We start from the raw sequence: 15,359 nt of genomic DNA, 5'->3' as shown, positions 1-15,359 counted from the left end.
AGAAGGAAATCTGTAATTTTCTACTAACATATCAAAGCGTAAATTTTAGGTTAAGACCTAAGTATATATAATTTATTCTTTCTTGAAAAGTCTGTAATCATATGTAAACTCAAGTGAATATTAATTGCGTGTATATTTTGGCCTCCCTTAATAGAAGTTAAAAGTTCATTTGTAATGCATTTATTATAGAGTCAAGGAGGAAAAACAAAATGCACACCAAAGAGAACACATAGAAATAAGTTGCCCTGGTACAAATGTCTTTTGAAATTCATTAGCTGTTACTGATGAAGTTCAGTTAGAACCATGCGGTTAGAACCACATGGGAAATATGTCAATTGGGAATCAGGAGTGAAAGAAAAGATATCTGCTTTTTATTAAGACCTGAAGTGTGTCGTAATTGGGTTGAATTTCTACCCAGATGGTCCCCCTCATGCTGACATCTGCAAAGTGTGGATAAAACCATGTTGAGGTGTTATTTTCTGTGACTGCGTGGACACATGTTACCCAGTTAAAAACCAGGAACTTGAGTCCTTCAAGCAGACTCCTGCTAAACCATGCTGAGAAAGCTATGCTTCCTGGAGCATGGAGGTTCCAAGTAGTTTCACTATCAGAGAAGATTTGGAATTCCTTAGAGCAGTTATAAATGTTTGGTCTTCCATCTGGCAAATCTATGACAAAAGTGTAGATTAAAGACTGTCAGAGTCTACATCAAGTTTACAGTACTTATCCATGAAAATGTAAGTCATTAAAAAAAATGTTTTTTTAGGGCTTCCCTGGTGGCGCAGTGGTTGGGAGTCCACCTGCCGATGCAGGGGCCACGGGTTCGTGCCCCGGTCCGGGAAGATCCCACATGCCACGGAGTGGCTGGGCCCGTGAGCCATGGCCGCTGAGCCTGCATGTCTGGAGCCTGTGCTCCGCAACGGGAGAGGCCACAACAGTGAGAGGCCCGCGTACTGCCAAAAAAAAAAATGCTTTTTTAAAGTTAAGTTGTGAAATGTCATGAGCCAAGTATGTATTTTCATTTGATTGGTATATTTCTAAGTGAGAAGTCTAGCTTAGACTTAGTCAAAAAGAACCCCCCATGTGTATGACATTTTAAAAAATGTTTTTAATGGGTAAATTTATTATCACATATTTTAGCTGGCTGCCACGTTTTACAAATTATTAACAACCCATGTTCTCCCTGTCAGACAACAGAAAGATCAGAGTAAATGGAACCAAGGAACCTATAGAGTTTAAATCGAATCAGTGGTTTGGAGCGACTGTGAAAGCTCATAAGGGGAAAGTGGTGGTGAGTATCAGCTGCGTGCTGCGGGGCTGCTTTGCAATAACATGTACACTGCAATGTTTCACAACTCCTGTCTACCCAAATCCCTTCATGGAAGAATACATCGGATTTTCAAAGATGAGCTATCAGCATTCCCAAAAAAATTGAGTGCTTCAAATGAAAGAATCTATTTTAGTCCTTAAAGCTACAGGAAGTAAAGCTGGTTTTCCAGAAAATTGGTTAGACCTTTCAAATATTTCAAAAACAAGTAAGGAAGATAGAAAAATAAAAGCTAAATCCTAAAAAGGTAAATATTTCATTGCTTAAGATTGATTTAAAGGGCTGACTAAAGTTTGACCAGAGAAACAGGAGTACTACTGTTAGGATTCTTTAAAAGTTAATCTACTATGATGTCATTGATCCTCCTTAGAACTATCGGAAAGGTTTCTTTAAAAATATAACTACCAATGACATGGTTCTCCGAGTACACTGATACTTTTCAAAGTAAAAATTTCTCACTCACAGATAGAGATCTTTTGGCTTTAAAATGCTATGACTTTGTGATTCTCTTCTCTGTAGCTCCGAGTGATAACACATGTCTGGTTTACTGAGAAATAAATAACTGTATAAGTTGATCTGGAAACTTTTTTGTTATTGGGGGATTTTTTTTTTTTACTATTGGCTCTAATTTCCTTACAAAATAAAGCAATAACTTTTGCTTTGGGGATTTGTTTAAAGGTGTTTGAATTATGATTTAATAAAAATAAGTATCTAAAGGAAATGCCTTGTTTTATTTGGTCTGTGGTTAACGCCTCACAGAAATTTTGACATAAAACAACTAATATATAAAACATAGATAGCCCTCCTTAGTGACAAATCCAGAATTTACAATAGGCTCTCTGTAGAACTGTATTTGCATTAATATAGTTCTCACATTCCAGGATTGGTAAAAACTTTTTAATCCTTTAGTGATTTACAATGTATGTGAATAGCTATTGAAAAGCTAATTCCATCTAATAACTATTTGGGGTTAAAAATCTTTTGGTACTATATTGATTTTGATTAAGTCTTGAAAACTTATATTATTGTGCATTTATTCAATATTTGTAGAAATCTTCAGAATTATTGAACGTAAAATAACACACCGTGTTCATAATAAATATGCTTAACTTGAGGGCATGCTTACACTTTCAAAATTATGTGGTAGGAAATAGGATAATATAAAGTACCTTTCAAGTTAATTTTTTCCTTGAGCACTGAAACTTAGCAGCGTAAAGAATTAAATTCTACGCTGTGTGACAATTCTTAGAACTTCAAATTGCTGTGAACAGAAGTATCGATTTTGAATATCCAGGTATCATGTGTGTTTGGGTCAAAGCCTGAATATTATCACATCATCATGTTTCACATCAGTGTGAAACTGAGCAGGTATAAAAAAGATAATTTTTTAGGGCTGATAGCAGACAAGCACTGGAAAGAATTTTCATGGCATTAAAGTGTTCTATGGTGATATGGAAGGTGATGCGAGTTGGCTTATACTGAACCACATAGGTAATGCTTTCCCTTCCAAACTCCTACTTTTCACCATTCCACCTTATGTTAAATGTCTTAACCACATAGTGCCTGAAATTAAGGGGACTTAGATGTGTTAGAGAGCTTTTCAGTATTGGCTAAGACCTCACAATACAGAGAGAGACAAAAACCCAAAAAACTTAAGTTATTTTAGTAAAGATAACTTATATTCTCAAGTAAGCAGGGTGCTACTTAGTAAAATTATCTAGAAGTCGTTACACATTGGACTGATTACCAAGGACATGTTTGGAATCATGAAAAGACTAAAATCAGGATCTGCCTCCTCTTTTTCTGGCATTGTTTTAAGTGTGATGTCATCAAATTAGGAGAGAGGCTAGTGGTTCCATATTCTAGAAGTCTCTAATTCTGCATCCTTAGAAATGAGTGGTTGAATATTCAGGTAAAACACAGTTACGTAGGATTTGAGCTAGCAAAACAGAAGTCAGAAAGGTGCCTGTGTTTTCTACCTGTTTATGTTTATTGCCTGTCTCGTTCCTAGCACAATTAATTATTTAACTTACTTAAAGAGGATTTCATATATCCTCTTTTATATTTCATAATCCAAGAATCATGTTTTTTTACCATTGTTTAAATTAATTTTTGTCTTGTCATGAATAAAAACTATCAAATGAAAAATAAACCCACTGTGATAAGGGGGCAGCAGTCCAAATGTAAGTCATTGTTTTAAAAAAATCGTCAGGTACACCCTCAGTGATAAACCAGAGGAAATCCACAAAACAGGTTGACAAACTTGTCTGCATCCTTTGATTTGAAAGTAGTTTTTCTTTAAGCAACAATTAAACCAAGAAAGGAACTAGTTCTCTTTCTAAGACATCACACTGATTCATTCGCTGTTTAAATGTTCATTTGCTTTTATGTAAGTCCAATTAAAAAAAAAAGAAAATATGAGTTCTTTGCCTTTAGTAAATATTTACTTTTGCTAGGCTACTTTGATTTGATTTAAAATCCTGTGGGGGAAAAATCTCATTCCTTTGTATATGCTTAATTTGTCCCAATTCTACGATGCATTAATGTTGAAATATTGGCTTTGCAAGTTTAATTAACTCTGACTACCGAGGTACTCATTAGCATACTGGAGGCCAATTAAGTCACTTAATAATTTAGCATTGTTTGTTACAAATTTAGGTCTATTCATCAACAAGTCAAATCAAAGCACTGTATGAGGAATCTGCATCAAAAAGAATTTTATTGTCTTTGATGTTTCCCAGGCCTGTGCTCCGCTATATCACTGGAGAACTCTTAAACCGACGCCAGAGAAGGACCCAGTTGGCACTTGCTATGTAGCGATTCAGAATTTCAGTGCGTATGCTGAGTACTCTCCTTGTCGGAACAGTAAGTTATTTTTATTCTTGGAACTGAAATTTAGCTCGAGCTTTTCTGCTATAGACAGTGCAGGTAACCCCAGAACACCATTGGTAAGGAAAAAGCAGTGGGGGTAAAGATGATGGACGGTCTTACAGGATGCCTAACTGTAATGTGAGGACCAAGACACGGAATTCTGCTGATCGTCTTCCGTGTTTTAGAAATTTTCTGTTTTTAGATATTCTGCAGTCAAATTGATTGGTTCCTTATTTTAGGCCTTAAACTCTCCATCTCTACTCAAAATTCACACTGCATTTGAAAAATGCTAACTGTCCGCTTGTTAGCTGTAGGAATGGTGTTAATTAGCATGATTGGATCTAAGAGCACAGTGGATATGAGTTCTCCACCTAGCCTGTGTTCTCAGTGTTCTCACAGATCAAACCCGTGTCGCCTGCACTGGCAGGTGGATTCTTAAGCACTGCACCACCAGGGAAGTCCCTTAAATGGCTTTAAAAGAGGTGTTCCTGGACTTTTCCTGGAGGTGCAGTGGTTAAGAATCCACCTGCCAGTGCAGGGGACAGGGGTTTGAGCCCTGATCCGGGAAGATCCCACATGCTGCGGAGCAACTAAGCCCGTGCGCCACAACTACTGAGCCTGCGCTCTAAAGCCTGCAAGCCACAACTACTGAGCCTGCATGCCGCAACTACTGAAGCCCGTGCACCTAGAGCCTGTGCTCTGCAACAAGAGAAGCCACCACAATGAGAAGCCCGTGCACCGCAACGAAGAGTAGCCCCAGCTCGTTGCAACTAGAGAAAGCACGTGCACAGCAACAAGGACCCAACACAGCCAAAAAATAAATAAATAAATAAACTTACATAAATAAATAAAAGAGGTGTTCCTTATAGATAATAAGACTCAGTTATGCATTCATTCAACACGTGTTTTTTGAACACACTGAGCACTAATTATTCTATGTTTAGGGAATAAAGCACAGGACAAGAAAAAGCAAACCCCTGTCTTCAATAAGTATATTCTAGGGCGGAAGAGAGACAACATATGCGTCAATATATAAGTTCAGATCCAGCAATTCCACTTCTGGGTATTTATCTAAAAGAACTGAAATCACTATCTTGAAAAGATATCTGCACCCCTATGTTCATTGCAGCACAATTTACAATAACCAAGTCATGGAAAAACCAAAGGATCCATCAATGGATAAGTGGATAAAGGAAATATGGAATAGATAGAGATATGGATATATACACAATGGAATATTATTTAGCCATAAAAAAAGAATGAAGTCTTGCCATTTATGACAACATGGATGGATCTTGAGGGTATTATGCTAAATGGAGTAAGTCAGACAAAGAAAAATACTCTGTATGATCTCACTTATATGCAAAATCTTAAAAAAAAAAAAAACCCACACAAACTCACAGAAAAAGAGTACAGATTGGTGGTTGCCAGTGGTGGGGTGTGTGGGTGTGGGTTAAACGGGTGAAGGTGGTCAAAATGTACAAGCTTCCAGTTATAAGATAAATCCTGGGGATGTAATGTACAGCATGGTGACTGTAGTTAGTAATACGATATTGTATAGTTGAACGTTGCTGTGAGAGTAGATCTTAAGAGCTTTAAAAAGATTGTAACGGGGCTTCCGTGGTGGCGCAGTGGATAAGAATCCGCCTGCCAATGCAGGAGACACGGGTTCAAGCCCTGGTCCAGGAAGATCCCACATGTCGCGGAGCAACAAAGCCCGTGCGCCACAACTACTGAGCCTGCACCCTAGAACCCGCAAGCCACAACTACTGAGCCCACGTGCCACAACTACTGAGCCTGCGCTCTAGAGCCCATGAGCCACAACTAGTGAAGCCCGTGCACCTAGAGCCGGTGCTCTGCCACAAGAGAAGCCACCGCAATGAGAAGCCCACGCACCACAACAAAGAGTAGCCCCCGCTCGCCGCAACTAGACAAAGCCTGCGCGTAGCAATGAAGACCCAACATAGCCAAAAGAAAAAAGATTGTAACGATGTGTGGTGACAGATGTTAACTACATTTACTGTAGTAATTATTTCACAGTATATACATAAATCAAATTGTGTTGTACACCTTGGACTAATATGTCAATTACATCTCAACAACAAAATTTGTTTAAATAATAAATAAGTTTCTAATATAATGGCAGGTAGTGAAAAGTACTACAAAGAAAAACATAGCAAGGCAAAAGAGTAGGGAGCGACGTGCCTGCGTGGGGAGAGGAGCTGTTTCAGACAGGACGACGGGAAGGGCTTCTCTTAGCAGTTATTGGAGCAGGAAAGCAGGAGCTTCCCAAGCATGGCATCATCCATTAAGAGGGATATTCTGTGTCGTGTTCCACTCAAGGTCGTGCCGCTGAGTTCTGTAAGAGGTCCTTATTATTATGCTAAAGATAAAGGTCAGGGAATTCCCTGGCAGTCCAGTAGTTAGGGCTCTACGCTTCCACTGCAGGGGGCACGGGTTCGATCCCTGGTTGGGGAACTGAGATCCCGCAAGCCATGTATTATGGCAAAAAAAAAAGTCAGGTAGAGCAATAAATAAATCCTGAATTTATTCATAAAATTTATGGTAGAGCAGAGATTCAAAACTGAACTTGTTTCATCAATTTTTACACCTATCCATATCACATTTCTTATGATTTGCTAGAGGTACCTCCCCACAGCAGTAAACTACTGTAGCTGAAATGAGGAGCCCGTCCTTCACATGCCTCTTACCTTGATGATATATCCTCTTCCAGCTAACATCAAGGATGATTGTTTAGAAACCATGTCACTGCTTCTTGTTCTGCCTTTTTATCTGACTGCCCATGTGATGGGAGAGCTCAGATTAAAATACAGCATAAGCCATCTAGACTTGTGGATAAGAGTTGCAGGGTGAGTTTGAACCATTATCTAAAACTTTAAAGTATAGTATGCTCTCATTTTGAGTTACACGGGTATCTTATTATGTTGCGAATTTATTTAGCGTTTACTTTCCTAAATAAAAGAATAGCTTGACACAGGTAAAGGTGAAGTTTATGTCGAGCTGCAGAATAGCCAAACAAATGGCCAGGAATTCTGTTCAGTCTAGTACACAACTCCAGTGTCACATCCTCCTGGTCTCTCTCTTACTGGAAGTACTTCCTTCTCAAATGCACCCAAGGAGCCGGCTTCCTGTGTTCCCTAAGGAGTTCACAGTTCATAAACACAAAGCCACCTTGTTCATGAGCGTATGGTCAATATCACAGAACAGGGATATTACTTTCAAAAGAGAATTTCAAGAAGCCTCTCATGTTCATGTCACACCACAAAGCCCCTTCACTGACACTTTGAGCAATTTGGGTGGTAGCCTGCTCATTCATATGCATGACATGCCTGTAGCTCTTACGGTCATTCATAATTTAGATGGCAATGGTTTACACACACCTTTCCATTCTCCTTGGGAAGCCAACACATGATAGCGTGATTCCCTGGATTCCTGAGTTTACTCTACAGGGCATAATTGCAAAGTTCACAGATGCTCTGAAGTTCTAGGAAGAAAGATTCCTTCAGCTCTCATAATTGTAAGAGAAAAACTTACTTTGCAAAGGAAATAACCTCCCATTTCTATTATAAGCACCACTTCAACATTTGAAGTTGGTTGCTTTCTCGATGAATTTTATGAAAAATTACTGTTTTCTCTGAATTTTTTCAGTTTCCTGTTTTGCAGCAAAATGATTTCAAAGAATGGTCCTGTTTCTTCCTTTCTGAATAATTTACAATATTGAAAAAGTCAGAGTCGATTTTCAAAAGGATTTATAAAAAAGATTTATGCATTAAAATACATTTCTTAAATATAGTCAACACATCTATGTTCACATAATCATATATCTTGTGTTCATATATATTTCTTGTTGCATACAGCTATTTACAGGCATGAACTTCTAGAAAAATGGTACCTGGACATTTGAGACTTTAAGGAACTTTGTAGCATTCATAATTATAAACCACAAAATATAGTTACAAAATAAAATATATTATAAGGTACTGTGCACTAAACATTTGTTAAGAGGGTAGATCTCATGTTAAGTGTTTTCACCACAAAAAAACAAACAAAAAAGCAAATTTGATTGAGGGTGGGGAACACAAGAAATCTTTTGGAGGTGATGAATATGTTTATTCCCATGATCGTGGTGGTGGTATCATGGTATGAGGCATATGTCTAAACTCATCAAAACATACACAGTAAGATGTGCATTTTTTTGGTATATTAAGTATACCTCACTAAAGCTGTAAAAAAAAAAACTTAGCTGAAAAAAAACACACACAAAGCATCGACATTTGAATTAAAAACAGATCATCAAAAAAATACAGTATATGAAGTAGAAAAGTATTTTAAAATATAAAGGGAACATCTGGAAAGAATGGCCGATGACAGTGCTAAAATTAGCTAAGTACTAGCCAAAGAAAAGAAAAAACAGAAGGCATTCTAGGAAAAGCTGGAAAGGCCTGATCCATTTCAAAAAGCTTCTGGAACAGGCACATGTCCAGCCTATAAATTTTTCCTGGGATGATGTGCTTTTCCTTTCCTGCCCTCTTATTTTAGTTTCCATTCAGGAGTATCCTTGATAAGAAAGGAGTAATTATTTACATGTTTGCATCTAACTGTATAATGACTGAGATTCCCTCTACTGAACTATATTTTGGTTTTAATTTAAGCACTTTAGGAGTGATACTCTTTTAAAGTACAAGTGACAAGTAGTACATTCCTCATCCTAATGTCCCAGGATCCTAATATCCTGGGAATCCACAGGTTGACCTGCTTATGGTTTAAAAAACTGTATTACAGGGCTTCCCTGGTGGCGCAGTGGTTGGGAGTCCACCTGCCGATGCAGGGGACGCGGGTTCGTGCCCCGGTCCGGGAAGATCCCACATGCCGCGGAGCGGCTGGGCCCGTGAGCCATGGCCACTGAGCCTGCACGTCTGGAGCCTGTGCTCCGCAACGGGAGAGGCCACAACAGTGAGAGGCCCGTGTACCGCAAAAAAAAAAAAACCAAAAAACTGTATTATAAAAAAGTCCTATTGGACATTCAGCTAGTGAATTACATTGCAGAGAGTATAAAATAAGCCATTTCTAGAGAGTTTTCTCTTTTGTGAACACTAGAGTCCCTGTGAGATGCAGTGTGATCAGAAATGCCAGGTCCTAATTTACGTAATGATAATAGAAGAATTTGAAGTTAATTTCCGGTGAGAGATCAGGAAATTGAAACTCTTATCGGTGACCCCAGCAGAAAGTGTCCACCCAGGTGACTAAATTTAGCTCTCTCTTTCTCAAGGCATTGCTTTACTCAGAACACGTGGGCACCGCAGAAACACATTATTGCCAGTTGGGGAACTTGGAACATAGTTGGGAGATGGAGGTTTTATTTCTTCAAATAAACATGAGTTATAAAACCCAGTATCGTAAGTCCAAGGAACGTTATTCCTATTGCTCTTACTGTGAATCGCAGTGCCATTTGGGACAAGAAAACAGATTGCAATGTATTTAAGAAATTACTTGGAATAAATTTAAAAATAAATATAGAACACATATTGATCATTTTAAATTTAGAAGTCTATAGATAAAACAACAGTGTATCCTGAACTGGTTATTAAAATATATCTCGGGGATAATGATGTTATAACGTTTGTATCTTTTCATCATTCCAGGCAATGCTGATCCTGAAGGTCAGGGTTACTGCCAAGCAGGATTTAGTCTGGACTTTTATAAGGTAAATTCTTTTGATCTTATAGCTTCTAAAATTTATTTTATCTGTTTGATTTTTTTTTACCCCCTGCCTCTCATTCCCACTTCCACCCCCAATAACCACCATCAACAAAAGAACCTTTAGGTATATACCTGGCCTGTTTTGGCAACTTTAAATTTTTTTGTTTGCTCTTTATTTTTAATAAAGTAATCTATACATACGGCAATTTATTAAATAGTAAAGAAATCATGAAGAACCTAGGGGCAAGATGGGAATAAAGATGCATACCTACTAGAGAATGGACTTGAGGATACGGGGAGGGGGAAGGGTAAGCTGGGACAAAGCGAGAGAGAGGCATGGACATATATACACTACCAAATGTAAAACAGATAGCTAGTGGGAAGCAGCCGCATAGCACAGGGAGATCAGCTTGGGGCTTTGTGACCACCTAGAGGGGTGGGATAGGGAGGGTGGGAGGGAGGGAGATCCAAGAGGGGAGAGATATGGGGACATATGTATATGTATAACTGATTCACTTTGTTATAAAGCAGGAACTAACACACCATTGTAAAGCAATTATACTCCAATAAAGATGTTAAAAAAATAAAATAAAATAAAAAATAAAGACACATGGAATAATGGTTAAAACAGTGAAACCTGCTTGCTACACAGAGAAGAGAGTTGTTTAAGGAACTGGATTTGAAAAACATTCTGTAATGCATTTAGAGAAGTGTTTAATGCCCTTTGATAATCTCCTCTGCTTCCTTTGCTTGTTATGTATTAAAAATGGTTATATGAGAAAAAAAAAAAGAAATACACAGGCTGAAAAGCAACAGTCTTGCTTCATTTTTGCTTTTTCTTCCTTTTTTGCGGTACGCGGGCCTCTCACTGTTGTGGCCTCTCCCGTTGCGGAGCACAGGCTCTGGACGCGCAGGCTCAGCGGCCATGGCTCACGGGCCTAGCCGCTCCGTGGCATGTGGGATCTTCCCGGACCGGGGCACGAACCCGTGTCCCCTGCATCGGCAGGCGGACTCTCAACCACTGCGCCACCAGGGAAGCCCCTTGCTTCGTTTTTAAATGAAAATCTCAAAAACTCAGTAAAGAAATGTGCTTCTAAAAAGATCACAAGAATCTGCGTTTTTCTCAGGTGTAATTGACTGATTAGAGTTCACATTAGTGTTAATGTTAATTTCACGTTATCCTTTCACAAATTAAAAACAGATATTTAATAAGAATGCGGGCGGCAAAGCTTCCATGGTTTTGCAAATACTGTAAATTTCATCAGTGTCTGAAATTTTACTCTTTTTCTCCCCCCTACCCCCCACTAAAAGTTAAGGATGCAGGATAAGGAAGGTGGGGCTCTAAGTTGAAAGGAAAGTTTTTATTTTCTAGTCTGGAGTTGTCACTCCCTCTCCTGGAAAGGGGTATGTTTGCAGATGTATAGAAAAAAAAAAAAAAACCAGGCATTACTGTGGCCTTAAAATAAACAGAAATCAAATTTTCTTTTTATTGCTAAGGTTCAAAAGACCGTGTCTACTAAATTGCACAGCATGGAAGATGTACATATTTTGCTTACCTGAGGCAGTGCCAAAAAACTGAATTTATATATTCTCAGGGGAGAGAATTTTACTTACCTAATTGAATCTAATTAAAATTATTTGATATAACACACTAAATAATTGAAAGGAATAAAAGGAAAGAAAATGACCTGCATGACTCAGATGTAAGGGCCTCTTTTAAAAATTACTTTTTATGTATAATTGTTAGAGCAATGCTTATGAACAATGATTTCTCACCCTTAAAAAAAAAGAAACTGTTTTTCTTTTCCAATTGTTGTTGCCGTTTCTGTTTTGTAGAACGGAGACCTGATAGTTGGAGGCCCCGGCAGTTTTTATTGGCAAGGTAGGTCCTGTTAGCAGAGAAGAAATGCCCACGGGTTGTTTCCAACAGGGAGATGAAACAGAAGTAACATCAAGTGTTGACTTTTTATTATGTTAATTTATCTCCATATTGGTAGTTTCTCCAATGAAGGAAGCATCATTTCAGTTTGTACTTTGTGATATAAATGATATTTTAAAATACTGTTGCAACTTAAATCCTTCATTCATCAAATGCTTATTGAGACCATGCCCGGCTTTGTGCTAGATGCTGAGGGTACAATAATGAGTAACCCGCAGAGGTTAGCATCTGGGGAAAGATGCAGGCATTAATCGAATACTCACACGAGTACTTAAGAAACTCGAGGCATGATACTCACTAGGAAGGTATGTCAAGACGGGGCCATGAGAGCATAGGAGGCTTCTCCAGGGTGGCCCCATGCAGGTATGTTTTGTCCTCTGAACACTGGCTGACTAGACGAAATTACAACCTGGGCATTGCTTAGGGAGCCCTGAACCCAGGTGCATGATGGCATCTGCCCAGGGGGGATGACTTCCTCTAATTCTTAAAAAAGGTGTTACATAAGCCGGCATCAACCTTAAGGTCAACGAATTTGGAAGCAGCAACCCTGAACTGAGCCCTGAACCCCGAGTAGGAGGTAACCAGGCGCAGAGAGGAAGGGTTGTGTGAAAATGTTCTAGGGCATAAAGGAGCCCAGCGAGTTGAGAATGGAGGGAAATCAGGGGACTAGAGTTAAGAGCTGCTGAGTGGGATGGAGGGGTCCCACCCTCCCTGCAGGGCTTGCAGCCCCAGGTAAGCAGTTTTGTCTTTATCTCCAAAACAATGAGAAATCCCCGATGGTTGGAGTTTAAATGGATTGCCTGAGGTAGAATAAGAATGTGTTGTTTGTTCTGAGAATAATGGGAAACCACTGGAGAATTTGAAGCATGGGATGCTATGGTCGGGTGTGTGTTACACAAAGATCACGCTGGCTTCAGTGTGGAAAATGGATCGGGAGTTGGCCAAAGTGCAGTATCAGCAAACGAGTTCTAAGGTTATAAGCTAGTTTTAAGTCTATAAGGTAAACCAGCTGTAAGGTTCAGATGAAGATGTTGGCTTCTGAGTGGTCACAGTACAGACTGAGAAAGGGGTGGAATTTGAGAGATACTTCAGAGGCGGAACAAACAGCTTGGATGACGGTTTGGATGTATGTGGGTGAATAGGGAGGATGCCAAGGATATGTTTCTGACTTTTGTAACTGAATGGTTTTAGGTGGGTCCCAGTCCCTGAAATGGAGAAAGCCGGAAGAGAACGGGTTTGGAGTGGATTGGGGAAGGAAGATGATGAGTTTACTTTTGGTTATGTTGAGTATGAACATGTTTGAGATGTCCAAGACTTTTCACATAAGGATTTAGATGTATGGGCTTAAACTCAGAGAGGATATCTAGGCTAAAATAAAAACTAGCATAGTGGTGATAACCAAAGCTGCCGTGGATGTGAATGGGATGCCTAAAGAGAGATTACAGAGAATACAGACTTAATTTTGGCTGTAAAGTTTAGAATAAGGATAGAAAAGAACATGAGAGAGATGAATAGTTGAGTGAAGTTTTTTGGTTTTTTTTTTTTTTTAATGGAGGAGACCTGATCATGTTTAAAAGGCCAACGGGAAAGATACAGGCGAGATGGATTTATGATAAAATTTTACATGAAATTACTGTCAAGCTTAATTCATACATATACAACTAGGAACATCAAACAATTAACCTTTCAGTCTTTAAACATTATTTTGCAAACTGGAAAACAATATATTTTATGCAGAGGATGGGTATAAAATAAAAGTGATGTGTTTAAAAAGATTTTGTTCTAATGCAGTTGATTAATTTCACATAATTCTTTCCTTACGTTGAAAAAAAATGTCTGATACAGATGATATGCTGACAATTAGATATGTCAAGGGGATAGAGAGCATTTGTCTGAGATAGATAATTGAAAATTTTACTCAGTCAGTCTTAAGATTATAATATTTATAGAAGAACTAAAGGAAATAAGCAAAGGCAGCGTGTCTGTGGGAGCAGGGAAGGGGATATTTAGCTTTAACCCAGAGAAAACTGGCAAATTCTACAGACGTTGTTCAGAAACTCATGTGTAGATACGATTGTCTTAATATAAGAACAGTCATTTCAGGCAAGGTCACTCGGAGATATTTACGGCCTGATTTAGCAGTTTTATTCTTTTGGAACTTCAGACAGAAGGACTGTGGGAATGTGGGAATTCCCAAGGAATAGTTTGGCTTTAAAATTAATATTAAATTTTAGTCTCTTGAAAGCATTCCTCCAGTTTTCTCCCAAAGAGCATGAGATCACACTTTTTCCTTAGATTTCCATAATAAATATAGGAATGCATAAAAGTTGTAGCGGAACATTGCTGGCCATCTTTTGGATCCATGGCTATCCTGTTATGGAGTATAATCTATAAAAATACTGAATCACTATGCTGTGTGCCTGAAACTAACATGATATTATAAACCAACTACACCTTAATTTAAACAACAGAAAAAAATAAATGTTGTATGAAAACAATTACATAGTTCATCTTTGGTTCTTCTATCAGAATGGAAAGCTCTAACCAGCTGTCAGCAAACTTAGCCTGCAGTTCTAGAGCCAGGCAGGAAAATTCACTGTCGAAAATGCAGGCATCCTCATGACCATTTTCAAGGGCGTGTGTGTTGTTCAGACACCCTGCGTCTGTGGCGGAGAGGACCCGTCTCTCATGTTCATTCAGCTAATCTATTCGTTTGTTTGAACACAGGTCAGGTGATCACTGCCAGTATTGCAGATATCATTGCAAACTACTCATTCAAGGATATCCTGAGAAAATTGGCTGGAGAAAAGCAGACAGAAGTGGCTCCTGCTTCCTACGATGACAGTTACCTTGGTGAGATGCATTGCTCAAGACATTTGCGGTTTCTCAAAAGACAAGCATGTTAAATGTGGAAGCAAATTTTATTCCTCACTTATAATATTTGGCACCTTTTGCAAATTTTCTTCTCTTACTAGCTTCGAGTGGACTCTTAACTTTCTTTTCTTTTGATTCAGCCATTATATGTAGTCTCCATAGTTTCATAGCTGTTTTATAGGCTCCGTGACAATCTCTTGCAAATAAAATATTTTACCAGTCGTAGATACTATGTATTAGTAAGGATGCCAAGTACTACCTGGGCAACATGATGATGACCGTTTCCAGTTTCTAAAAAGAGCAAGAGACTTTCCAGTTGCTAGAATGTTCTCAAAATTTATTACGTGCAAACCACACAATGCCATTTCATCACTATCGTTTGCCACCTTTGGTATCGTATCGGCATTTTGATTCCTTGATGAACTTCTAAAAACTGTAGTTATCTTTTATCACCTCGTCTCACTTTAGAGCCAAGTGAAGTTTGTGGGAAATCATCATTAAAGGTATTGGGAAGTAGGCCTTGTAGGTGATCAGAAATTGCAGAACCTGAGCACAAGAGATACTCTCAGAGTAAGTATGTCTGATGATGATGAGTCAGCAACTCTTAAATGCAGCAGCCACCATTCA

General features: G+C 38.7%; 2 protein-coding genes across 8 annotated transcripts in view; one reads left to right on the top strand and one right to left on the bottom strand.

The window, feature by feature from the left end:
- The window catches only part of LOC307180909 (uncharacterized protein), a 310,399-nt gene that overhangs the window by 36,386 nt on the left and 258,654 nt on the right, over positions 1-15,359 (bottom strand). The window lies entirely within an intron of this gene.
- The window catches only part of ITGA8 (integrin subunit alpha 8), a 181,591-nt gene that overhangs the window by 24,998 nt on the left and 141,234 nt on the right, over positions 1-15,359 (top strand). For all 3 annotated transcript variants that reach the window (XM_079911467.1, XM_079911466.1, XM_079911465.1), the window contains exons 3-7: positions 1,191-1,291; positions 4,069-4,192; positions 9,862-9,923; positions 11,756-11,801; positions 14,586-14,711. In XM_079911467.1, the coding sequence (XP_079767593.1) occupies positions 1,191-1,291; positions 4,069-4,192; positions 9,862-9,923; positions 11,756-11,801; positions 14,586-14,711 (459 nt within the window). The remainder of the gene's footprint in view (positions 1-1,190; positions 1,292-4,068; positions 4,193-9,861; positions 9,924-11,755; positions 11,802-14,585; positions 14,712-15,359) is intronic.

This window comes from Stenella coeruleoalba (assembly GCF_951394435.1).
Source record: "Stenella coeruleoalba genome assembly, chromosome: 2".
NCBI classification, from domain to species: Eukaryota; Metazoa; Chordata; class Mammalia; order Artiodactyla; family Delphinidae; genus Stenella; species Stenella coeruleoalba.
This window is presented reverse-complemented; position numbering and strand designations above follow the sequence as displayed.